The sequence below is a fragment of the Haliotis rufescens genome, unplaced genomic scaffold (assembly GCF_023055435.1).
Source record: "Haliotis rufescens isolate VD_foot unplaced genomic scaffold, xgHalRufe1.0.p SCAF_14, whole genome shotgun sequence".
Lineage (NCBI taxonomy): Eukaryota > Metazoa > Mollusca > Gastropoda > Lepetellida > Haliotidae > Haliotis > Haliotis rufescens.
Window position 1 is genome coordinate 10,573,676 of NW_025963824.1, and position 25,220 is coordinate 10,598,895.

The following is a 25,220-nucleotide window of genomic DNA, read 5'->3' on the forward strand; positions in this document are numbered from 1 at the left end:
ATGTAGTGGTGAGGTCAAGGTGGTGAAGATGTTGTGGTGAGAGTAGGGTGGTGAAGATGTTGTGGTGAGGTTAGGGTGGTGAAGATGTTGTGGTGAGGGTAGGGTGGTGAAGATGTTGTGGTGAGGGTATGGTGATGAAGATGTTTTGGTGCGATCAGGGTGGTGAAGATGTTGTGGTGAGGGTAGGGTTGTGAAAATGTAGTGGTGAGGGTAGGGTGGTGAAGGTGTAGTGGTGAGTTTAGGGTGATGAAGATGTTGTGGTGAGTTTAGGGTGGTGAAGATGTAGTGGTGAGGGTAGGGTGGTGAAGATGTTGTGGTGAGTTTAGGGTGGTGAAGATGTTGTGGTGCGATCAGGGTGGTGAAGATGTTGTGGTGAGGGTAGGTTGGTGAAGATGTTGTGGTGAGGTTAGGGTTGTGAAAATGTAGTGGTGAGTTTAGGGTGATGAAGGTGTAGTGGTGCGTTTAGGGTGGTGAAGATGTTGTGGTGCGGTCAGGGTGGTGAAGATGTTGTGGTGAGGTTAGGGTGGTGAAGATGTTGTTGTGAGGGTAGGGTGGTGAAGATGTTGTGGTGAGGTTAGGGTGGTGAAAATGTAGTTGTGAGGGTAGGGTGGTGAAGGTGTTGTGGTGAGTTTAGGGTGATGAAGATGTTGTGGTGAGTTTAGGGTGGTGAAGATGTAGTGGTGAGGGTAGGGTGGTGAAGGTGTAGGTGTGAGTTTAGGGTGGTGAAGGTGTAGTGGTGAGTTTAGGGTGATGAAGATGTTGTGGTGAGGGTATGTCGACGAAGATGTTTTGGTGAGGGTAGGGTGGTGAAGATGTTTTGGCGAGTTTAGGGTGGTGGTGAAGATGTTGTGGTGAGTTTAGGGTGGTGAAGATGTAGTGGTGAGGGTAAGATGGTGAAGATGCAGTGGTGAGTTTAGGGTGATGAAGATGTTGTGGTTAGTTTAGGGTGGTGAAGGTGTTGTGGTGGGTTTAGGGTGGTGAAGATGTTGTGGTGAGGGTAGGGTGGTAAAGATGTAGTGGTGAGGGTAAGGTGGTGAAGATGCAGTTGTGAGTTTAGGGTGATGAAGATGTTGTGGTGAGTTTAGGGTGGTGGTGAGGATGTTGTGGTGAGGGTAGGGTGGTGAAGATGTTGTGGTGAGGGTAGGGTGATGAAGATGTAGTGGTGACTTTAGGGTGGTGGTGAAGATGTTGTGGTGAGTTTAGGGTGGTGAAGATGTAGTGGTGAGGCCAGGGTGGGGAAGGTGTAGTGGTGAGTTTAGGGTGGTGGTGAAGATGTTGTGGTGAGTTTAGGGTGGTGAAGATATAGTGGTGAGGCCAGGGTGGTGAAGATGTTGTTGTGAGAGTAGGGTGGTGAAGATGCAGTGGTGAGTTTAGGGTGATGAAGATGTTGTGGTTAGTTTATGGTGGTGGTGAAGATGTTGTGGTGAGTTTAGGGTGGTGAAGATGTTGTGGTGAGGCTAGGGTGGTGAAGATGTGGTGTGAGGTTAGGGTGGTGAAAATGATGTGTGAGGCTAGGGTGGTGAAGATGTGGTGTGAGGTTAGGGTGGTGAAGATGTGGTGTGAGGCTAGGGTTGTGAAGATGTTGTGGTGAGTTTAGGGTGGTGAAGATGTAGTGGTGAGGTCAGGGTGATGAAGATGTAGTGGTGAGCGTAGGGTGGTGAAGATGTTGTGGTGAGGGTAGGGTGGTGAAGATGTTGTGGTGAGGGTAGGGTGGTGAAGATGTTGTGGTGAGGTCAGGGTGGTGAAGATGCAGTGGTGAGTTTAGGGTGGTGAAGATGTAGTGGTGAGGGTAGGGTGGTGAAGATGTTGTGGTGAGGGTAGGGTGGTGAAGATGTTGTGGTGAGGTTAGGGTGGTGAAGATGTGGTGTGAGGTAAGGATGGTGAAGATGTTGTGGTTAGGTTAGGGTGGTGAAGATGTTGTGGTGAGGATAGGGTGGTGAAGATGCTGTGGTTAGTTTAGAGTGGTGAAGATATGGTCTACACATACATACGAAATTTGAACAAAATCGAGCTAGTGGTTATTTTGCTAGCTCTGGTACAATAATCGGTGGAATAATAATGATATTAAGTCGAACGATAACACTAGGGCTCTACAGCCTTTCGGCTTGGTGACTCTTTAACGGACTGTCACTTCTGTCGCATTGCTTAGATAAAGTGCTAAACCTGTTTCCGACCTTGTCCATATTCAAATCCCCAAATGGGCCACATAGCCACATGTGTCCAAGTGTGTTCTTAACCCATGTTTGACTTCGAAAATGTTCGAATGCTCAAAGGGTCTGCTTGTACCAACGCCGTCAAATGTAAGGAACCGCTTGTGTGACATCACCACTACGAAATTGACATGTGCCTGGGTGTCCAAGGCTGTTATTAACCCATTTCCGACCTTGAATCATCATGTTTGAATCCTCAAATGGTTTGCTTGTACCAACGCCGTTTGTAGAACATCGCCGCTAAGAAATTGGCGTGTGCCACAGTTTCCCAGAGTGTAGAGTGTATTAAACCCATTTCCGACCTCCATATTCTAATCCGCAAATGGTTTGCTTTTTACAACGCCGTTAAAAGCAAGGTACCTTAGCAACTGGCAATTGAGAAATGAAGAACCAAGTCAGCGAGTCTGACCACCCGATCTCATTAGTCGCCTCTTATGACAAGCATAATTGCCTTTTGAGACAAGCATCGGTTGATAAAGGCCAATTCCGACTTTGATGTCAAGGGTAGTAGACATAATGCTGAACATTTGCAACAAGACTGAATAGAAAGCTTGGGTATCGGCAAATGGGGGTTTACAGTAGATTTTTGGGGCGCTTCCTGATCTTTGTCAGTATGCAACCCAGAGAAATTAGATGCATATAGTACTAAAACCTCATGCAAACTTTCAGTAGTTTCTGTCAAGAACCTTACAAGATATGATCTTTAAAGTAAAATTTCGGTGAAAAAAATGACCAAAATCCAATATGGCCGCAACGAAAAAAGATATTTCAAATCAGCTATTACAGTTTATTATGTTGTGTATGGAGACAATTCTGAGAAGGTTTGGAAGCATGTCATGCAGAGGATTCAAAGGAGTATGGATTTGATTTGACTTCAGATCTTTGTTTAGCGATAGCGAGATCTAAGGTCTGATTTTAATGAGATTGCACCAAACCTCCTCTGTTGCTTCTTCGCATATCTCAAATACATTAAATTAGAAATAGAGCTAATAGTTATTGTTTGTTTGTTTGTTTACATGTTTAACGCCACACTCTGCAAAATTACTGCTGTGTGACGGCGGTCTGTAAATACTAGTAATCGAGTCTGGACCAATCTAGAGATAAGATGGCATGCAGAAACCAAAGTCAGCAGGCCTGACAACCCGATCCTGTTCATCGCCTCTTACGACAAGCATGGGTTGTTTCCTGATTGGCATAAAGTGAGTGAGTGAGTTTGGTTTTCGCCGCATTTACGCCGCTTCACGCATTGTAGCCATGTCGGAATTCGAACCCGGCGTGACGAGCGAACAATACTCAATAAGTACCAATAACAAACGTACTGTTACATGTTTGTAAGCTTCAGTCCGGGGTTCTCCTCATAGAAGAACATCTCGACAATAATCTATGCCTGTCTTGGTAGTCGATCTAGTGGACTGGGTTGCCAGACCGGTGATTTTGGCTGCTTCGATGAATCGTTTGTTCATGCGTTCAGTCATTGGTTTGTTAGGTCGGGATTAGAATGTATATCATTCGTGATAGCGATACAACCTTGACGAAAATCTGATTGTACATTTCCACACCATTGCCTGCTGAAGTTATGACTTAGCACTTTTTATTCACTATGCTCCTTATAAGTGAATGGATGTTTTCATCAAAACTATCATTTGTTTAATATGGTGCGACAGAGGATACAGCAAGGTACATAGTTATACACATAAAGTAAGTATTCGGCTATATTTCCGGTGCAATAACATCTGTTTGGCATCAACAAATTGTTGAAAAAAACTAATCAAAGTTGACACTTTTCGGTATTTTCCCTAACGTCACAGGGGAAAAAAATGCATTAAATTATTATGTAACAGAGACGAGTTGGGAATTAAGTTAATTTGTTTTTACCATTCTTTCAAAAGTAACTAAAAAGTTGATCATATTCTTTATGTTGATACAAGGGAGTTAACTTTTTGTAGTGGTTTTCGATAAAGCTGTAATTTTTTCGACAAATTTTAAATAAAAATCAAAACACCTGAAATTATCATCTTTTATGAATAGGTTATCAGTTAAAATAAGTTCTGTTAAAATCTGTGAGAGCATATAAAAAACATTTCTTTACAAATTGCAATCCAAATTGGTATTTTACTGCAGCTTCAATTTACAATAATTATCTATAAGGTAACTTGGAGCAATGTCATAAGAAGTTTCAAATCTAATTTCAAATTTTATATGTTACTGTGAATAATTATAAATCTTTATCATATTTTGAGTTTCTTCTTGTGAATCGAAATGACCACATGGTTGTCAGTACTTCAGATATAAACTAAGCAGCAAAAGAAAGTATAGGTTGGCAATTTGAAAGTTTCCTAAAAACAGCGATAACTAGTGGAAAGTGGGTATTGTGAATATGACTGCCCAGGAACAGGTACCAAAAAACCCTCACCCGAACGCGCCACCTTTGACGGCGCTCGTGCGGTGACAAAAAAATGCTGAAACAGGTTTCCCGCCTATGGCAGAAACTGCACGTGCATGTTAGCTGTATAAATGCGTTCGTCTGCAGGGTATAACCATTCGTGATGCCATGTCTGTCACAGGAGCAGAGAGAGAGAGCCATCGGTATGGCCGAAATGGGGGCAACACAGGTCCAAATTGCCAGAAGGTTTGGTTGTACACCATTGACAGTAGCCAGGCTGATTCAACGGTACAGGCAGACAGGGAGGACACAGGACAGGCCTAGAACCGGACGACCCCGAGTGACAACACCACTGGAAGACGGTAAGATACGGCTCATTCACCTGCGAAACAGATTCGTAACGGCGACGGCGACGATAGCGTTGGGACATCCCATTAGCAAACGTACAGTACTACGACGACTTCGTGCTGCTGGAATCCGAGCGTATCGTCCTTTCCGAGGAATGGTACTGACTGCTCAACGTCGACGCCTGAGACTGCGATGGGCGAGGCAGGTTCGACGCTGGCAAGTGAGAAATTGGCTTCGAGTGCTGTTTACTGATGAAAGTCGGTTTAACTTGTTTCGAAATGACGGCAGAGAACGAGTTAATCGACGCAGAAGGGAACGTTTAGCTCCGGCGTGTATTCAAGAGGTCCGTCCATTCGGCGGGGGAGGTGTCATGGTGTGGGGCGGTATTTGTGGAGATCAGAAGACTGATTTGGTGATTATACAGGGAAACCTGAACACTGTGCAGTACAGAGACCAAGTGTTGCAGCCAGTTGTGCTTCCGTTCTTACAAAACCAACAGCAGGGGACATTGTTTCAACACGACAATGCCAGGCCCCATACTGCAAGAACTTTCTTAACCAGCAGAACGTTGACGTTGTGCCTTTGCTTGCCAACTCACCCGATATGAATCCTATTGAACATCTGTGGGACCATCTTGACAGGCAGATTAGAGCATGCAATCAGCCTCCCGTCAACAGACAAGAATTGCAGCAGGCCCTGAGAGACGAGTGGCAACGGATTCCAGTCCACGTCATCAGAAGACTGACGTCATCGATGAGGCGGCGTATCACAGCATGCATTGAGGCAGTTGGAGGTCATACACGCCATGGAAGGCAACTGTGTCGACAATGAACTTGTAGTGTGTCTGACAATTTTTTGGTGACATTTCAGACAACTTTTGAAAATGAAATTTCTTACCCCACCATTGTTTACCTTGAGCTCACATTGCCTGTGATTGCACAATTTCATTCAAACTGTGGTTGATCAATCATTTGTTACCCCTCTCTAGATTTTATTATAATTCACAACAAAACCTCTTCTTGTTATTTTTTTTATCGATCATGGAACTCGACCTATACTTTCTTTTGCCGCCCAGTTTATTTCAACTATCCATAATTAATATCTAAAAGCCACAAATCCAACAGTTACCGACCCAATGGATTGTTGGATCCTGTTTAAATTGCTATTAAGGCCTCGGTAAAGCTTTTAGAAGTTGTATGGTAGACATGTGCAGGGCGTGTCCAAATTTGACGCATCGGTGACAAAAATGATGTCCGATCCAATTCCCTCTTTTGACTTGTACCATATGTTCCCGTGTTTTTTTTGCATGACGTTCCACCGTTTGGGAAGGAAACGCTCACCTTTTTCCGCGACCGCCTCCGTGGTCTAGTAGTAGAGCGTCCGCCCGGAGAGCGGAAGATCCGGGGTTCAATCGCCGACCGCGTCATACCAAAAGACGTTAAAATTTGGTACGTGTTGTCACACTGCCTGGCGCTCTTCATTTAAGGGCTAAAACAACGACCGGTCGGCTAGGAGTTGGTACACTGTGCCCGTGTAGGGTATTCTTGTTAAACTGCGGCATGGTATCTCAGTGGCATTATCAATATAGCAAATTTGTTATATTGTCTGTTAGCAGGATGTCCGTTATGCTTTCATCTTCACAGACGGTCCTGCTTCTGGTTCTCAAACGTGAAAAGTTCATTTCCAGAGGCAGCTGTAAGGATTTTTGGAATATGTGAATTCTGATCACCTCTAAATATGCATATGAAGAAAAGATGTCCTGTGGGCAAAGAGAAAGTGTATCCCACTGGACTTGAAAACATTAAGCCATAAGTATTGGATATCATAACATTCCACAGTAGTGCTGTACTGCATTTCAAAACATCAAAGACGTCAGAGACGATTACAGAGATTGCGAATTTGTTAATGATGAATAACACAAGTGGGGAATGAATGGTTCCGTTTTGCATGTAATGCGAACACCTTTTCTTTCTAGGTGAATGGTGAAATGTACTTTTCAGGCCCACTGTCGGTACTTGGAGAGCCACCTTGTGGTTATATCAAGCGCAGATAAAGATTCGTTTATCAGATGATACGCTATCCGGCATGGTTAAGGTTAGACTTGAATTTTATGTTTGTTTCCTTTATAGTTACTTAAACTACGTGAGTTTGTGTATTGTGGCGCGCATGCGACAATGGAAACTTGATAATAAATGTCCATCCGCCTGTTGGTCATGCCTGTTTGGTTTGGTTGGCTTAATATCATTTAGGGTGATTGTACACAGGGAGTCCTGTTCCTCATCTCACGAGGCCTCACCATGTTCAAAATGATAGCTACACTCTGACAGCTGAGAGCTACACTCTTCAAAAAAGAAGTGCACAGGTAGTTGTAGTTCATTGAACCTGACTACACAAAAAATCCGCTATATAAATTGGATATACGTTATTGAAAAATATTGGTGACCAGATATTCGACAAACGGTGCGTCGAAACGCAGCCATTGTCGATTTGCAATGTCTTAAACGGCATTGTTTTCACACTTGTTCAAAAATGTCATGGAAGAAAACAGTGAAGAAAAATGTGCGTGCAAGTGATGGCATTCGTAACTTGTGGTTGTGGCTATAGAAATGCAATCCGTCATTCAGTTGGCAACATTTTTCAACTTCGAAAAAGCCGAGACTCAGCACTGCCGATCGGAACATCGCCATAGGACGTATCCAAAGAGGGGAATCACAGTCTTCTGTTGCAAGCCACTTCAACGTCCACCACTGCACCATTTGCCGCCTTTCGGACCGATACACACAGTTTGAAGCCACTGCAGACCGTCCGAGAACCGGCCAACCAAGAGTTACCACCCCTGCACAGGATGGCTACATTCGACTGTTCCACCTACGTCAAGACTGCAGGATGCATCACTAGTTTGAGGAGGATATCAGACCAGACTGTCAGGAACCATCTTCGCGAGACTGGAATCCAACCAAGAAGATGAGTTATCGTCCCTGTTTTGCAACAGATCCACTGACAGCGACGCTTGCTTTGGTGTTATACCTTCCAACCTTGGAATTTTAGAAACTGGAGAAGAGTGTGGCTTTTAGCGATGAATCACGATGTCTTCTGCATCTGCGAGATGGAAGACAACATGTTTATCGTCGTCGAAATGAGTGTTTTGGCCCACATTGTGTATGTGAATTTGACAATTCCGGTAGCGTCAGTGTCGTGGTGTGGGGGGCCATATCCTACAGCATGAGATCTGACTTGGCTGTGGTTCAGGGAAATTTGACAGCAAATCGCTACATGAATCAAATTCTTCAACCTCACCTTCTTCCAATCATTGACCGCCAGAAGAAGCTGTTTCAACAGGACAATGCTCCACCGACTACCATGATAATGCCTACATCAACGTTTTGCCCTGGCCGTCAAGATCTCCAGATCGAACACCTCTGGGATGAACTCGATCAACGTGTACGTCAACGTCAGAAGATGCCGCAGACACTCCCACAACTGGCCAACACGTTACAAGCAGAATGACGCAGAATTCCGCAGGACAGAATTCATACACTTATCCAGTCAGTGCCGAGGAGATGCATAGCTGTCATTGCTGCCTGGGGCGGTCACACGAGATACAGCAAGCTCAGCACAACCTTCTGGCCGTATGTGACATGACAATGAACAGTTTTCAATGCCTTTGTACAACGACAAAATGTGACTTTTAAGCCCCAAAATATCATATTTTGTATCTATGATATTAAATTAAATATATATCGACTTTATTAGGTACAATAAATTTACTAAAAATCTACTTGTGCGATTTTTTTTTAAAGAGTGTATATGATATGGCATGGTATGGCTTCTTGTAAACGTGGCACCTGAGATCGTCCCGTAAATACGCTAAATAAGAAATGTCAACAGAGCCAGCGGTTTAATATATCCTGCTATGCTGCTGCATTTAGCCATTTGAACAAATGTCCACGATTACATTACCTTCTTGAAAGATCCTGAAAGAGATGCTCAACAAAGTGTACTGTTCTTGCAGTGAGAGATCACTGTGGTATAATCACCTTTCACGGCAATGTCTGCAACAAACGCCAAGACGTCGATACCATAGAAATGCACCGATATTGCATTTGACGTCGTGTCAGTGGTGGACGATTTTGTGGACGTCGAGTGCAAACGGCAGCAAAATGCAACCTGCTTCTCATGGTAGTCATACCAATGAGAACGTTTGGGTCTTGAAGCATTCATCTTTTTAATGACATGACGTAAGAAACCTGTTTCAAAGGACATGGTTAACATGCACCTATCACTCATCTATGTCTGGACTATTTAGTATACGCAAGAGCATTCTTTGGTACTGCTGCCAGAATTTTGGTACAATACTCTGAGTGCTGTTAACAGCTCAAGTAAGGATTTACAATGTCAGTACTGGACATCGGTGCCTGTTGTCATTTGCAAGTGTTATAAGGTTGATTAGATTGTTCACACATAGAGCTCCAAGTACAGATAATGACATTTGGTTGTGTTCGGGTGTTACATGGCCATGTGACCAAGAACACAAGTTTTGAATTTCGGTCATTGTTAACCTGCTCCTGTACAATATTTATCCGTGTTCGCATGTCCATGCATAAGTCTTCATCATCATGTGGTCTTACACAGCTGGGCTTTGTTTTATTTTCATGTTATAAGCAGGATGGCTTTCACAAAACTGAACAATATGGGTCACCCATCAATTTGCGTTTAGTATAGCTGTACACGTTTCAGATGTTTAGAGTTTTCCAGGTTTGGTAATTCTTTTCCAATAGCAGTGCCAGGTGATCTTACAGTTAACAGTTAAGTGGCTGGATGCTAATACTACCTGCTGAGTTGCATTATGTTGACAATTTAAATCTTATTAGAAGTAACATATGTGTATATTGTCCTGAAATAGATGTAGGCACGTCAGTATCTCTTTATGTTGATATCATCTTCTGTTCAAATCATCAGAGTGTAATGTTTATTTAGAAAACAATTTAACAACAATTCTGACATCAACTCAGTTACGTGGATGTCTTTGCTCACACTATATGCTGTTTACTATATATCCAGGTGAGCTTCAGTGCGGTGGCACTATTTATAAAGATGTGTTTATAATCTTAAAATCAAATCATCTACTTTTAGTAAACTTTTTTGGAAAATAACTAATATTTATCTCAACATACACATATGTTGGGCAAAAGCACTTCAAAAGTCACAATTTTAGAAAGAATGGTCGTAAAAAACGTTGCATTGTTGTCAGGTGAGAAGGTATTTGATGTGAAACTACTCCCCCAAACGCCATATGTCAAGTACGTACCATATTTTGTTGGTATCCGTGTATATACTGAACGCTTTCAGCTAGTCACTGTTCACAGCTCCCGGGTACTGGCTTGGTGCTACTGATCTGAACTACACACACTGGGCTCCTGGACAGCCTGATAACTACAGAGGTGTCGAACACTGCAAAGATTGCAAAGGACACGGGAAACTATCAATTGAATGATATAAGATGTGATAAAATATCACATTTCATTTGTGAAAAGGAACTTTAATGACAGACCGGATGTACTGCTGTGTCAAATAAAGGGCTCAGCTAATCATTCTTGTATTGTTGTTTTCATCAAGACGTCAGTGTATCACGACACATTTGACATTGAAACACAAGGTAGACATTGTGCCATAACAATTAATAGAATATCAGGAGTGTTTGGAAGGCTTGTCACCAAAACGGGAGCCATAGTATCAGCATAGCTAATGTGACTAATTGTCTTTTGTTTAACGCCACAGCTACATTAGGACCGTCTGTAAATAATCGAGGCACAGACAATCCTGGAACTGACATCATGAGCATCGATCTATGCAGTGCACATGCACAATCCAATTCAGAGATCCCGTTAGCATAAGTGACGTAAAACCCTCCATATGTACACCCACTTAGGTAATAACATACTGGATCCTATAAACATGCTGTATCTGCTAACCGCGAACCTGCCCATCTGAAACTCTCAAGTGTACAGGACGCTTAGGTATGCTTAAAGAATGAATGTGTTTCCAGTTGGTCAGACATTACATTTTCATGATTGGGGTTGTATATGTAGTGCTGGATATGTTACTATGCTTGTCGAAAGAGGTGACTAACAGGATCCGGTCGTCGGACTCGCTGACTTGGTTGATGCATGTCACCGTATACCAATTGCGTTGATCGATGCCCATGATGTCAATCACTGGATTGTCTGGTCCAGAATCGATTAATTATAGACCGCCGCCCTTTAACTGGAATATTGCGGAGTGCGGCAACAACAAACGAATAAATAGGTGCAACATACCAAAGGGCCTTGACATTGCAAACAATGGATTTACCAGATACCGATACACACCTATCCTTCAAACATAAATTTAGAAGTCTGTGGAATATGCTTAGCATTTTGCTCCAGTTATCATCAGGTGTGGTGCTGCTGGTAAACATAACACCCAATTTTTTACAAGAATCGGGCCATTGTCTACTGATGATCGTCCGTAAAACGCCATTGCCCAAGTGTGATGACCTTTGTACACGCCATGTTTAAGCAAACACCAGTACCACTAACGCACCACTCACTCCCTTCTGTAGTATGTCCATCTGCGATCATCGCCTGACTGGCTGAAAAAATGAACTTCTGAATGGTCAACCGTTTCAGATTCCAGCAGGCTGCTTGGTCCATGGAAAGTGGCATCTCATCCGGTTTGAAAAAGAAATTAGACCCCTCTGCACCCTTTGAGGCTGACCAGTCCACACCTAAGGTGTAAATATAACTGGTCAGCCTCCTTTTACCTCTTCAATATACTGTGCATCCTTCTTCCTAAAAGAGGGGAACACAACGTCCATTAACTTTTATCACGCCTGGCAATTCTCTGAAGTGATCCCTAGGTCAGGTCCTTGTCAGGCTCAGTACCTACTCTACCGGTGTGCACCGTGACAATAGCTCCTGTAGACATCCTGTATGGCGTGGTGACGGAAGGTGGGGAACTTCAAGAAGACCCTTCCATTCGTAGAACTGAAAAAAACCCACACAAACTACCTACACAAGTACTGTAAAGTATGCTCTACAGTGTCCGTCAGTTTCTTAGTTTTAACACCAAGTTCTAGCATTGCTAATCTTTGGTGGGTCTTGCCCGTTCCATACTAGTAGGTAGGTTGGTAGGTAGGTATGTAGGCTGAATTATGAAAAGTCATAATGGCCCTTAAGGGAGATATTGAAAGGTAATGACCCAAAGGAAACTACAGTTTTATTGGGTAGAGTTAGGGTTAGGGTACAGGTGGTTGAGATGAGGGACTTGGGACGCCAGAAAGGTTAAGGGATGATTGGCTTGTGCTCTTGAGTGTTGGCAGTGTTCAATAAGCAGGGTTGTGTAGGTATATTTGACAGCGTTATGAATAGAAGTATTGTTGTTTATGTCTGCGGGGTCGAGTGGCACATTGAGGGACTTCGGCATTGACCTATGGAACAATATGGAAATGTTATATATAAGAATTGAGTTTACGTGAAGATGTGAGAATTGAGTGCGGGCTTCAGAGGAGACGACACAGGGGTAAGGGTGCGGCAAGGGAGGCCACTGTTGTAGAAGTGAGGACCTCGCAGAGGACAACTTTCAGTGGCGAGATAAGGGACACTAAATGAGACAAAGGTTCACACAACCACACATTTCTACGTCAAACATATGTTCAATACTAGATGGATGAGAGAGAGGGATTTTAAGTACGCTGCTATTGACCAATCATTTTTACAGGCATGCACTTCAGCTCAATCAGGTTTCTTGTAAACATAACTCAACATATATTCCACTTCCGATCAAACATGCAAGATTATTGACAAGGAAAACGAGACAGAATTTTATATTTTTGCTCTTTAGGCTGCATAAAGATGCGGATTTCATTCGGTACGCAGGGGAGACAATTTTAGAGTAAACACTCAGCACTGGATAGCAGAGTTATAATTGTGAAAAACAGAGAAAACTGTGAACCTGACTTTTCCCAAGTACACCCTACTCAGTTTCCAACAAGTGTTTAGTTTAGGATACCCCCAAAATGATGCTTTCTGTATTTCAAGTTCGAGAACCCTCAAAGATCTCAGAGAATGCAACCTCTGTATTAATGTGTTGCTTTTGTTCACGTTAAAGTGTTATTTAGATATAAGGTTTTATTTTAAACAGCATTTTGGTAAGCGTTTGTTTCTGGTTTAGTTGAAGGGAAGTAACTCTGTGTGTTGGGAATTGATTTCAAACTCCACCTTCCTTTGTCAACTCTAATACGCTGTCCTCATGCCGGTTAGATTTACTTGTATCAATGTGCACAACACATTTTGTCAGTATGGTGTACTTGAAATACATCTCATTAATCTTGAGGCTCATTAAAGCAGAATAAAATTTGGTGAAGACTTCAAAACATTAACTCTTAGCAGGTTGATTTTATGTACGCTTCATACACTCACGAAATAATATCATAAATCGTCTTGTTAATTTGCTGCGGACGCCCTGCGGATGTCAAGATATATATTTACTAACAGTTCAGGAAACCAATGAGTAAACATTCAGGAAGACAGAAAGGTGAATATCACAGATTCCACAAAAAACACACAGAAAAGTAAAACATTTATTTACCAAGACAACTGTGTGAACTAACATCAGAAGGATGAAGTGATGGCATAAAAACGAAAACACGCATGTACCTTGTCAACTGTATGAACTAACATCAGAAGGATCAAGTGATGACATAAAAACTAAAACACGCATGTACCCAGACAACTGTATGAACTTACATCAGAAGGATCAAGTGATGACATAAAAACTAAAACATGCATGTACCTAGACAACTGTATGAACTAACATCAGAAGGATAAAGTGATGGCATAAAAACTAAAACACGCATGCACCTAGACAACTGTATGAACTAACATCAGAAGGATGAAGTGATGACATAAAAACTAAAACACGCATGTACCTAGACAACTGTATGAACTAACATCAGAAGGATAAAGTGATGGCATAAAAACTAAAACACTCATGTACCTAGACAACTGTATGAATTAACATCAGAAGGATCAAGTGATGACATAAAAACTAAAACACGCATGTACCCAGACAACTGTATGAACTAACATCAAAAGGATGAAGTGATGGCATAAAAACTAAAACACGCATATACCTTGACAACTGTATGAGTAAGTGAATGAGTGAGTGAGTGAGTGGGTATGTTTTTTACGCCACCTTTAGCAATATTCCATCAATTTTACGGCGGGGGACACCACAAATGGGCTTCACACATGACAACTGTATGAACTAACATCAGAAGAATGAAGTGATGACATAAAAACTAAAACACGCATGTACCTAGACAACTGTATGAGTAAGTGAATGAGTGAGTGAGTGAGTGAGTATGTTTTTACGCCGCCTTTAGCATAATTCCATCAATATCACGGCGGGGGACACCACAAATGGGCTTCACACATGACAACTGTATGAACTAACATCAGAAGGATGAAGTGATGGCATAAAAACTAAAACATGCATGTACCTTGACAACTGTATGAACTAACATCAGAAGGATGAAGTGATGACATAAAAAATAAAACACACATGTACCCAGACAACTGTATGAACTAACATCAGAAGGATAAAGTGATGACATAAAAACTAAAACACACATGTACCTAGACAACTGTATGAACTAACATCAGAAGGATGAAGTGATGACATAAAAACTAAAACACACATGTACCTAGACAACTGTATGAAGTAACATCAGACTGATTTAATAAAAAGATCAAAACTAAAGCACGCATGTACCTTGACAATTGTATGAACAAACATCAGACGGATTTATATAAAGAGATCAAAAGTAAAATATTCATGTTCCAAGACAACTGTATCAACTAACATTAGAAGATTGTAATACGTATATTAAACACACAGGACACTATGATTACTTGATTCAGGACCTTACTTGTGAATGTGAAGTTCAAAAAGTCCTGCACGAATTGTTTTATACAATATATAAAATGAGGATATTCTGCCAAAAAAACACATCGGGTTTATGTGTACTGATGTTAATTGAATTTCAATTTATCATCCGTAAATCAATCTGATACTTTAAATTATTTGTTCATCCACCGGGACTGGAGTGGCCTTGTCACATAAGGTGCTACGACTCGCGAGCGAAAGATTAATTTTGCCACACGACTAAATACATAACGATAGTAACTATGTCTCATACAACCAAAAGAGACTATATTTGTACAGGAATGTTATTGGCACACGTCTCCCTCAATATATTCCAGATATACTGTGTTAACACAAACTCACAGAAACGTCCTGAGACATAATTATATTGTTAAAGCCCCAGGCATAATTCTGAGTCAGACAGTCCCAACTGACCAATCACAATTAAAAACACTTGTTTTGGCTCGTGGTTCGTTTCCCGCTCGTTGCACTCTGCAAGACGGTTTTGATGTGTCATCAGATGACACAATGTGATGTGAAGGGATCGAGACGAAAACATGTCCTGTTTGTCGGCATTGCACAAACGTTGCGAAACAAAGGCTGAAACAGCTAATTTTTATTTTCTTACATTCATTTTGATAAAAAATATATTCCGTATTTCTTTTCCAGAAGATACCCAATACCAAGTTTGTTTTCTCAGACTCAATGGAAAGTTGAAAGATCAATACGAGTTGAAAAATACATTAATACACCTGTATACATATACTATCTAGGATCCGTGATGTTCGGCCTTGTGTAGATCTTGACCTGTGAAAACAATACTGGAATGTGGTTATCAGCAAAATTGTCATCTGCATATAGTATCCATGAATGATTACAAAATACCTCTGTATAACATCAGGATGTTATATTTCATAATTAAATTATAAGGCAACAGGTACACGAAACAATGTTTGGACATGTTTTACATCATGCCATACACATATATATTCATAGAGTATGGGCTTGAATTAAAGGCGATGTTATATTCACATATAACAGTGTTGGGTTTGACTCCCTTGACCACAGAGTGCCGGAAGGTACCAATGAGTACAAAAATATGGTTATATGGTTCTGAAAATCTACACAATGACCTACCAGGCATGAAGGCTCAGTGGTGGAAATAAATTTGTATGTTGGCATTGAGGAATTGTTTTTGTCCCACGATAATGAATTTCCATTCACAGCGTTACTGTTACATGTCATAATAACGCGTGAGACCTCCATCACGTCGGGCTTAGCTCTCACATTAATCTGACACTAAAATGATGCTTTACGTAGCATTACACACAACTCAATCACTCATTCACTTGTCTAAATAAAATGGCTTACCCTGGAGCCTTTGACTTCGGGAGTTCGTTTTCTTTGACTCTTGTCACATCCTTTAATTGTGATAAAACAGGAGGTTATTGATGTAAATGCCAATTGAGGCACTGATGTGTCTGACGCACACGTATGGCTGATCAATTATATTCTGCTAATGCTTGTCTGTTACTAATATTGAACGGCACACTCAGCAATATTCCAACTGATGGTTGATGGTGATTCAGAACAGGAATGCCCCTTCGGAGGTCATATCATGCAGCTGTAATATGCCAGACTGGACAGTGTGTGTCATCAATAGGTATTCTAGAAACTTGATGAGTTTCAGAACATTTGAATACGTGTATGTAAAATTATCAAGAACAATTAGAGGAACACCTACCGTTGAGTAGCACTGTATGTAGTCTCCACCTTCACGATGTCCAGTGGAGCTGTCTGTAGTGAGGTGTGTGCCTTCAGAACGGGAACGTCTGTAAAAGATAAGGGGAAATCTGTAAAGTCATATCTAATTTTGACTGGAGCGTATAATATATTGTTTTGGAATCCTAACTGCATATAGAAATCTTATTTTTGGTTTATAAAAATACTTGATTAAATAAAGTTTATTAATCACAGACTGAAAAGACAACATATTTTGTCAACGGCATCGATGAACTGTTATTTGGCTTAGCATCATTTATAGTGAGTGAGTATTGCGTTTAGTAATATTCCAGCAATAACACCAGAATGAACATTTTGTGGTGACTCACTTCTGATGTGATCATTGATGACTTTGAGGTATCAAACGGATGGGCAATAAACTATGGTTTGAGCAAATGTAATTGTCATTTGGTCCACGTGAACTCTGGATAGAAAAGGATAGAAAAGCAGCATCTTTGTAGGTTTCTTACATTCTTGAATCTGGAAGTTGACATCACGGACTTGTTGCAGTTTACGTGAAGTTTCCTCCCGAAGAGCATTCACCATTTCCACTTCACTGCGAGGATATTTTCTTCCTCTGTTTTCTTCCCGCTGAATCAAAGTTGAAATTAGACAACAATCACATGCACCTTGTCTCTCGGTGCTTACATTTATAGCCAGTGGTCAGATGACCTTGGCTGTAAAGTCGACGATGGATAAAAGGTACATAATGTTAACATACCTGTGAAAGTCTCGGTTTCATATTGCCTGCAATGTCCCCAACATTAGTGTCTCCTGTCATGAACGTTCTGCAAAACAAAATAAGTGTTGAAATCATCATATACATATAGTTTTGATGCGCTCATAGAACCATTTCTCTGTGAGAAGTGGTTAACTTTACACATGTTTAACCACTTCTCACATAGATATATAACCTCATGGTAATGAGCATTACCCTTAGCTGCCAAACGTTACACAAGGATGGTCACAAATTTGTTTCTAAATTAGCTCATTTTAATAGGTAAAAGTTGTCATTTAGCTGTTATGGGGAATGAAACACACTTATGTCCTGGAATTTGCTGTTCAGAATTGCCTCTGCTTTTTCCATGCCCCTGTTACTTTCTTTTTTGTCAAAGTATTTGGGATATACAATGTAACCGAAATAGTGTTCAAAACAACATAATTCACAACTCACTCACTCACTCACTCACTCACTCACTCACTCACTCACTCACTCACTCACTCACTCACTCACTCACTCACGCACTCACTCACTCACTCACTCTCATGGTCACCTTGACAATTGCTGGCAGGATTTCTTTTGCTGGATGATTTCTTCTTCACTACGATCCTGCATTCCTTTAATGGTTTGGGGGATCCACAGTTTCTCATCGTCTTTCCCACCAGGGACCGGTTGTCTTGTACCAAATGCAACGTTGGTTGCATTGGATGCTTTCTCACATTTGTCTAGAGTTATTTGCGAAGAGACTTGACACCCGAGATGTTCCAGCTCAATGCTTTTCTCCTCAGAGCGATCCTGCATTCGTTCAATAGTTTCAATACGCTCATAAAACTGTTCCTCTGTGTGGAGCCATAGTTCTACATCATCCTTCTCACCAGGGACCAGCGGTCTTGTACCAACAGCAATGATGAAGGCATTGAGCATGTTCTCGCATTTGTCTTGGGTCATTTTCAAAGAGAAGAGGTTATTGTATGCGCGGGCCTTCTTCTCCATGGACATCAAATCTCTATGAAACGTGTCTACACTGGCAAGATCATCATCGTCAAGAAGTCCGTACATGCAGCTGATATGTTCATCTGTAAACTGTCGAATCCTCATTGTAACCTTCCTCGTCAGTTGCAGGATGTACTTTAGCTTCTCCCCCTCGTTTTCATGTTTGTGTTTGACAACACATAGGAGCGTCACTGCTTGACTTGAAGAAACATAGAGGGCTTCAAACATAAGATCACTGGGTATCTTGGCGTCAGAGACTGTATCTATATTCAGTAGTTCTGAAAGTGAGTTAGTCATGTACAATAAACCAGTCGTATCTCCTTGATTCTTGAATGTTGTTTCCAGTCTATGTCTCAGAAGTCCCTTTGATTCTTGGTGAAGAGATGTTTTGTCATACCGAACAGTAAGCCCTGAAAAAAATTAGTAATGACAGAAATCATCTTTTAAGATCATGTTGCATATACATGATAATATACAAATATTTGGATGGCCAATGTCTTTGATTATTTCAAACTTATGGCTGGAAAATATCTCTCTAGCTTCATATGATTTTTTGTTTGTTTGTTGTTTGACGACATATTACACAACTGAACAACATAAGTTGGGGATCAGGAATATTTTTGGGGATCATTTTTGTAGTGAAGACTGAGCACGCAATTTCATAAAAATATCTCACAAATTAAACATGATCCCTAACTTTTTGGTTTAGTATAGATGGAAACGGACCTGTATTGATGAAACTGTCCCGAATCCTTCTGAAGGAATCATCGTTTTGTTTCAGGATCGGAAGGAAAGGATCATTGCTGGGCCAGGTTTGAGCATTCTGCGTCCCCCGACTTACGTCTGAAGCAAAAGTCAAATATGCAGCTGCTGAACATTAGTTAGTGATACATGTGGTTCAAATATCTAAAGGAATAAATACACAAAGCTTTTATGATAAATATTTGTGTACCGATCACGGGTACCTTTTATTTCTTAACGCAGTTTTGAACACAGATACTGTTTGGACGTAAGTGTTTCTTCTTTTGCCTGATGGTCGGTGAGGTAGCCTAATGGTTAAAGCGTTCCCTTGTCACGCCAAAGATCAAGGTTCGATTCCCACTTGGGTACAATGTGTGACGCCCATTTCAGATGTCCCCCGCAGTGATATTGCAGGAATACTGTTAAAAGAGATGTAAAACCCAACTCACTCACTCACTCTTTGATATAACAAATACCATATAGGAATATATTATACACACACAGTGCCAGCATATAAATTGGCAATGTTTTTTTAACAACGGTACTTACCGTCCATTTCGGAACTTTCCTTGCCAGGTATCAAAACTGAGTTTCTGTATATTGCCATGTTCCGTTATGCTATAGGATTCTGGACCTGAGTCATAGAAAACACACCCACTCAAGTATCCAACTGCGATCTCTAATATGAATTTTCCTGGTCGTATTCCATAAAAAAGAATATTCCATAGTAATTCTCTTTGCACTCCCGGAGGTTTGGGGGAAATCACAATTACATCCTTGATTAGTTTTTTTAGACTTGTTTTCAAGTTCCTAAATTCATCAGGGGAAGGCCAGTCGAAGCCAGTGCGATCTATTGTCATGCGATTATATGTATTTCCTCTTGTTATTTGTACTTCTTCCAGGCGTTCGTCGATCCCAAATATGACTGAACCACCTTCAGGCAGCTTTGTTAAGGATGTTATATATTTCTTCAATTTAAGATCATTCCACAGGTACGAAGCAATCAGCTGTCTTGTTTCCAACTTCTTAAATTGTAAGCATCTACTTTCTTGAAAGCATGATGCATTTGCTCTACTATTTAGGTGTCCTTCCTCAAAGTGAGCGTCACCAGAGTTGAGTAAATCCCGAATCACACTTTGAGGTGTGGGCTTAATGCTGAAATCAGTAATCACTGACGTGTTGTAATCAGCTGTGCAAACAATGGATGTAGCTTCAACCTTCAATGCCACAAATTCATGTGCATTTCTATGTTTAGGTTCATTTTTATTTTCATTTAACCAATCTTTTTTATAAACATTAGCAAATTGCTCTTTTTCATGAAGAAGTGCTTCCAATATTGGATCAATGTATTCATTCAGAAAGTGCAAAGACCTGTCATCCCTGGTAATTCGCTGGATATGTATAAACAGAACACCACCTGTTGTGTTTCGTAAAGCTGAAATCTTTCTGCGAAGTTCTTTAGTTTTGGGTTTTCTCTTTTCTTGTTGCTTCTTGTTATTAACCACAGTTACATCTACATCCAGACTTAAGCGATTGTTCTCTGTAAAATGTGTATTCTCTATCACTCGTTTGCAGTCACTGCATCCTCCTGAAAACAACATGTATATTGTTCACTTATTGTAAAATCGATATTATTTGTCCTGCTCTTTTGGAAATCCATGTGAAAACAATGTACACTTCTTTCCTTAATGTCCCAATTACAGAAATATCATGTTCACTAACATTATAACAGCTTGAAGTACACGCACTATGCCAAGTATTCTCTATGGTTATGAATTGCCAGCTGAAAGTCCCAATAATATATGTATGTATGTGCGTGCGTGCGTGCGTGCGTGCATGTGTGTATGTATCTGTATATATATATATATATAGAGAGAGAGAGAGAGAGAGAGTGAGAGAGAGAGAGCGAGAGAATCTCACCCGACTGTCTTTTGATATGAAATATATCAACACGAGTTGATAAAGTTGAAAAATTCCGTGGCTTGCTGGAGTGTGTAAATACATTGTGACGTCACAGTTGTATTTTATGACGTCATCATAAGTATGACGTCATTATATGTCATTGTCAGTTACACTGAAGAGCTGGACTAACGTGGACTTTTTATAGAATACTAAACGAGCTCCCGTGTAGTACCAATTTTATGAAACGAGTGAATAGTTCTGGTATCTGACGAGCGAAAGCGAGTCAGATACCAGAACTATTCACGAGTTTCATAAAATTGGTACTACACGGGAGCGAGTTTAGTATTTTATTTATTACTCGTCATTTGTACCAACGTAAAAATCAGCTGATTGACTCCGTACGTCGCATCCCGAGTTCAAATCAGGTCATGCGTATGAATACAAAGTCATGTAAATAGTCATCGTCAAGTGCATCTATAATATCAAAATTTTAGCAATTCCAATGGAGAAAACACCCGAACGCTCTTTTTTTCCACAATAAATCTACTTTAATGAACTTCCTGGGAAACTTCGAAACTGCGGTAATGTTTCGAAAACAATAACAAAACAAGTTTATTCATTCGTTGACAAGGCCAAGGTCACAACGTCACATGACCGCAGGCAGAGGGATTCCCCCGATGACAGTCTGTTTTCAAACTTTCTATCACTGGCGATTCATGTCTGATGACATGTCACTGCTATGGTTTAGAAAATTTACATTTATCACAGAATTGGTGATTGTACCGGCAAAGATAGAGCTGAGTGTGCGAGACTGGCTAGCTGTCACATTGAAAGTTTGGGATGGAGCAGAGACGGTCGACCGTTGGCAAGTCGGAACACAGAGCAGTGATTGTGAAGTGCAAGAATCACTAGGCCTGTCAATCAATGTACTGATGTGTTTGTGCTGCTCTTCAGAAATTTGTGAATAGTTATTGACACTCTGCACATTTCTATGGCCACTGATTTGCATTATCTGAGTAGGTGGAACATTTTTCTCAGAAAGAGTTTGGACCAGATACTTTCGGGCGGAATGATTCGTCAACCGTTTGGTAGATTCAAGTTTTGCATTCGCTGCCATGCGTTTCATTATGGACCCAAGCTTGTTGATGCCAACAGGTTGTCGCTTAAACCAAGGATGTGTCGGAGCGGGAGCAGTTTTAGAATTTGTTGCCAAGTAGAAAGGCGCGTCATGGCCATTGAAACCAGTTGGTCTAAGGTTTGCATAGCGCTTATACGCAAGGACGGGGCAGCGATTGTCACCTGTCGCCCAAGCTTTCGGCGTGACAGTCCGAACATCCCGGATGTTTACACCAGTGCGTGTTTTGGTTTGCCGCTCAGCAAACTGCAGGTACTCCATTCCATTTCCATCTTGATTCAACATCACGTCTCCCCAGTGCATATTTCTATGGGGAGTAACGCTACGCAGTCGAAAATGTGTCGTGTTGTGCCACCAAAGTGTATTCAAAATGGACTCGGGAGTTTAGAGACCTAATTCCCCGGATTTCCATAATGTGTCAATGTCGTTCTGACTTAATGACTGCGCACGCATAGGTAAGTTTCCGAGACCTTCTTGTTTTAGAATTTTTTGTTTGGTTTTTAGTACCTCCCTGACGTGTGTAAACTCTAAATCGTGCATAATTGATTTCCCGTAAAATTTTGTTTTGAGGTGCCTGTCTATACTGGCAATCATCCCCCTCAAACTTGTGGGCTCATAATCGGACCCGTCTCCCTTTTTGACGTTCATAAAGAATTTGCATAAAAGTTTTCAAAGTTCATGGGCAGGAATGGCTTCTAGTTGTCTGAAGTCATTCTGCTCGTGCATGAATCTAGTGATGATTTTCATGTCATACGCGGTCTTCCTGGAAGTGTTGACATTCTGATTTGTTGCAATGAAATTCGCAATTTTGGAATCGTCACAGTAGGTTGGCGGAACAGGTATTTCATCCCCCTTTAGAGGCACAGGCACAATATAAAAAAAGTCATCTTTGAATAGATCATTAAGATCGAACAAACTGTTGTCATTATCAACAAAGGTGGGTGGGGGTAACATGGCCGAAACTGTCTCCGGAATTCGTTGCGTTCGATAGCGAGGTACCTGTTTCATGGAACCATCATCCAGTTTAACTTTGAACATGCTGTATGTCCCTAAAGGTTGAACAACCGATAGCACCCATCCCTTCAGCTGACCATCAATTTTGACACAATCGTTTACTTTTATAGCTTCGGTTGCCATTGTGATAGGATTATTCACTTGACGATAGATTCATCGTCTGCTATATGTACTTTTATTTTCATGTCGTTTATTATTTCTAAGTCATGAGTATTTTCTCATCCATATATTTAGAACATATTATTTTTTCGATTTCATGATAATTCATCTGAAGAAAAAGTATTTGTAGTCACGCCCTGGTGAGAATCGGTACATTTTGACAGTAGCCATTTTGTTTGGTCATGTGATGTATCATGTGGCCGGCCAAAAATAGTTCCGTGTGCACGTGATGTTATTAAACAATGTGTAATACCGCTGTATGTTTATTAAACGGGTGATCTCTTCACGGATAAATAATAAATTATTTTATTATATATATATATATGTGTGTTTGTTTGTTTGTTTGTTTGTTTGTGTGTGTGTGTGTGTGTGTGTGGGGGGGGGGGGGGGGGGGGGGGGGGGGGGGGTGTTGATACTCAATGTCTCCCCTACCCCTAGTCTCACCACGACATCTACCCCCGCCCACCCCCAACCCCTCGTCTCACCACTTCATCTTCCCCATAGCCTTGCCTCCCCAATGCATTTTCTCTCACCTCATCAATGGATCTTCCCCTACCCCTATAGAAAGAAAATACCTTCATTTTCCATGTCCCGAGTCTGTGTTTCATTTTACTGGGTGGTGGCTTGCGTGTGTCATCTGAAAGAAAAGTTACACTTGTTTTAACAACCAACCGATATAGTTCAAGTGCGTTACAGCAGACCACGGTTTAATGCATCAGCTTGAAATTGAATAAGATATATATATCTTTTGCTGCCACAGTGCATCACTGTACATTTCTAGCTCTACATATCTGATAGGCACACTTTGGTTTGGTTAATGATTTACTGGATGATTGCATTCTGGGGGAAGTTAGACGGGGAAATTCACGAATGTGTAGAGTGACTTGGAATTGAATCAAATCAAACTATATTGAGACAACTGTTGGCAATATGATACGGGTGGTGAAGATGTAATGTTGAGGAACGGGTGGTAAAGATGTAGTGGTAAGGTACGGGTAGTGAAGATGTAGTGGTGAGGTACGGGTGGTGAAGATGTAGTGGTGAGGTACGGGTGGTGAAGATCTTGTGTTGAGGTACGGGTGGTGAAGATGTTGGAGTAAGGTACGTGTGGTGAAGATGTAGTGGTGAGGTACGGGTGGTGAAGGTGTTGTGGTGAGTTACGTGTGGTGAAGATGTTGTGATGAGGTACAGGTGGTGAAGATGTTGTGTAGAGGGTAGGGTGGTGAAGATGTAATGTTGAGGAACGGGTGGTGAAGATGTTGTGGTGAGTTACGTGTGGTGAAGATGTAGTGGTGAGGTACAGTTGGTGAAGATGTTGTGATGAGGTACGGGTGGTGAAGATGTTGTGTAGAGGGTAGGGTGGTGAAGATGTAATGTTGACGTACGGGTGGTGAAGATGTAATGGTGAGGTACGCGTGTTGAAGATGTTGTAGTGAGGGACGGGTGGTGAAGATGTAGTGGTGAGATACGGGTGGTGAAGATATAGTGGTGAGGTACGGGTGGTGAAGGTGAAGTGGTGAGGTACGGGTGGTGAAGATGTAGTGGTGAGGTACGGGTGCTGAAGATGTTCGGTTGAGGTACGGGTGGTGAAAGATACTGTAGTGAGGTACGGGTGGTGAAGGTGTCCTGGTGAGGTACGGATGGTGAAGATGTTGTAGCGAGATAAGGGTGGTGAAGATGTTGTAGTGAGGGACGGGTGGTGAAGATGTAGTGGTGAGATACGGGTGGTGAAGATGTAATGTTGAGGAACGGTTGGTAAAGATGTAGTGGTAAGGTACGGGGAGTGAAGATGTAGTGGTGAGGTACGGGTGGTGAAGATGTAGTGGTGAGGTACGGGTGGTGAAGATGTTGTGTTGAGGTACGGGT

General features: G+C 41.4%; 1 protein-coding gene across 2 annotated transcripts; it reads right to left on the minus strand.

Moving 5' to 3' along the window:
• Nucleotides 1-13,135: 13,135 nt before the first annotated feature.
• Nucleotides 13,136-24,149, minus strand: LOC124120751. 2 transcript variants are annotated; one of them, XR_007220708.1, is made up of 10 exons: nucleotides 23,930-24,149; nucleotides 19,694-20,732; nucleotides 19,130-19,246; nucleotides 17,964-18,813; nucleotides 17,411-17,477; nucleotides 17,160-17,280; nucleotides 16,652-16,739; nucleotides 16,279-16,328; nucleotides 14,114-15,714; nucleotides 13,136-13,909 (listed from the first exon to the last, which is right to left on the minus strand). XR_007220708.1 is itself a non-coding variant. In XM_048395743.1 (9 exons), exons 2-8 carry the CDS (start codon nucleotides 19,749-19,751, stop codon nucleotides 16,322-16,324), a joined length of 1,308 nt encoding a protein of 435 aa, XP_048251700.1. In that variant the 5' UTR covers nucleotides 19,752-20,732; nucleotides 23,930-24,149; the 3' UTR covers nucleotides 13,136-15,714; nucleotides 16,279-16,321. The 2 variants fall into 2 exon arrangements, 1 of the variants encoding a protein (XP_048251700.1); XM_048395743.1 differs by having other exon boundaries at nucleotides 13,136-15,714.
• Nucleotides 24,150-25,220: the final 1,071 nt, after the last annotated feature.

Bases quoted from the DNA above. Each gene is read 5' to 3' on its own strand.
- LOC124120751 (XM_048395743.1), bottom strand. From the start codon at position 19,751: ATGGCAATATACAGAAACTCAGTTTTGATACCTGGCAAGGAAAGTTCC. The intron at 19,247-19,693 runs GTAAGTACCGTT...CTTTTGCTTCAG, and splicing joins GGAAAGTTCCGAAATGGACG to ACGTAAGTCGGGGGACGCAG. The intron at 18,814-19,129 runs GTCCGTTTCCAT...AATTTTTTTCAG, and splicing joins GGACAGTTTCATCAATACAG to GGCTTACTGTTCGGTATGAC.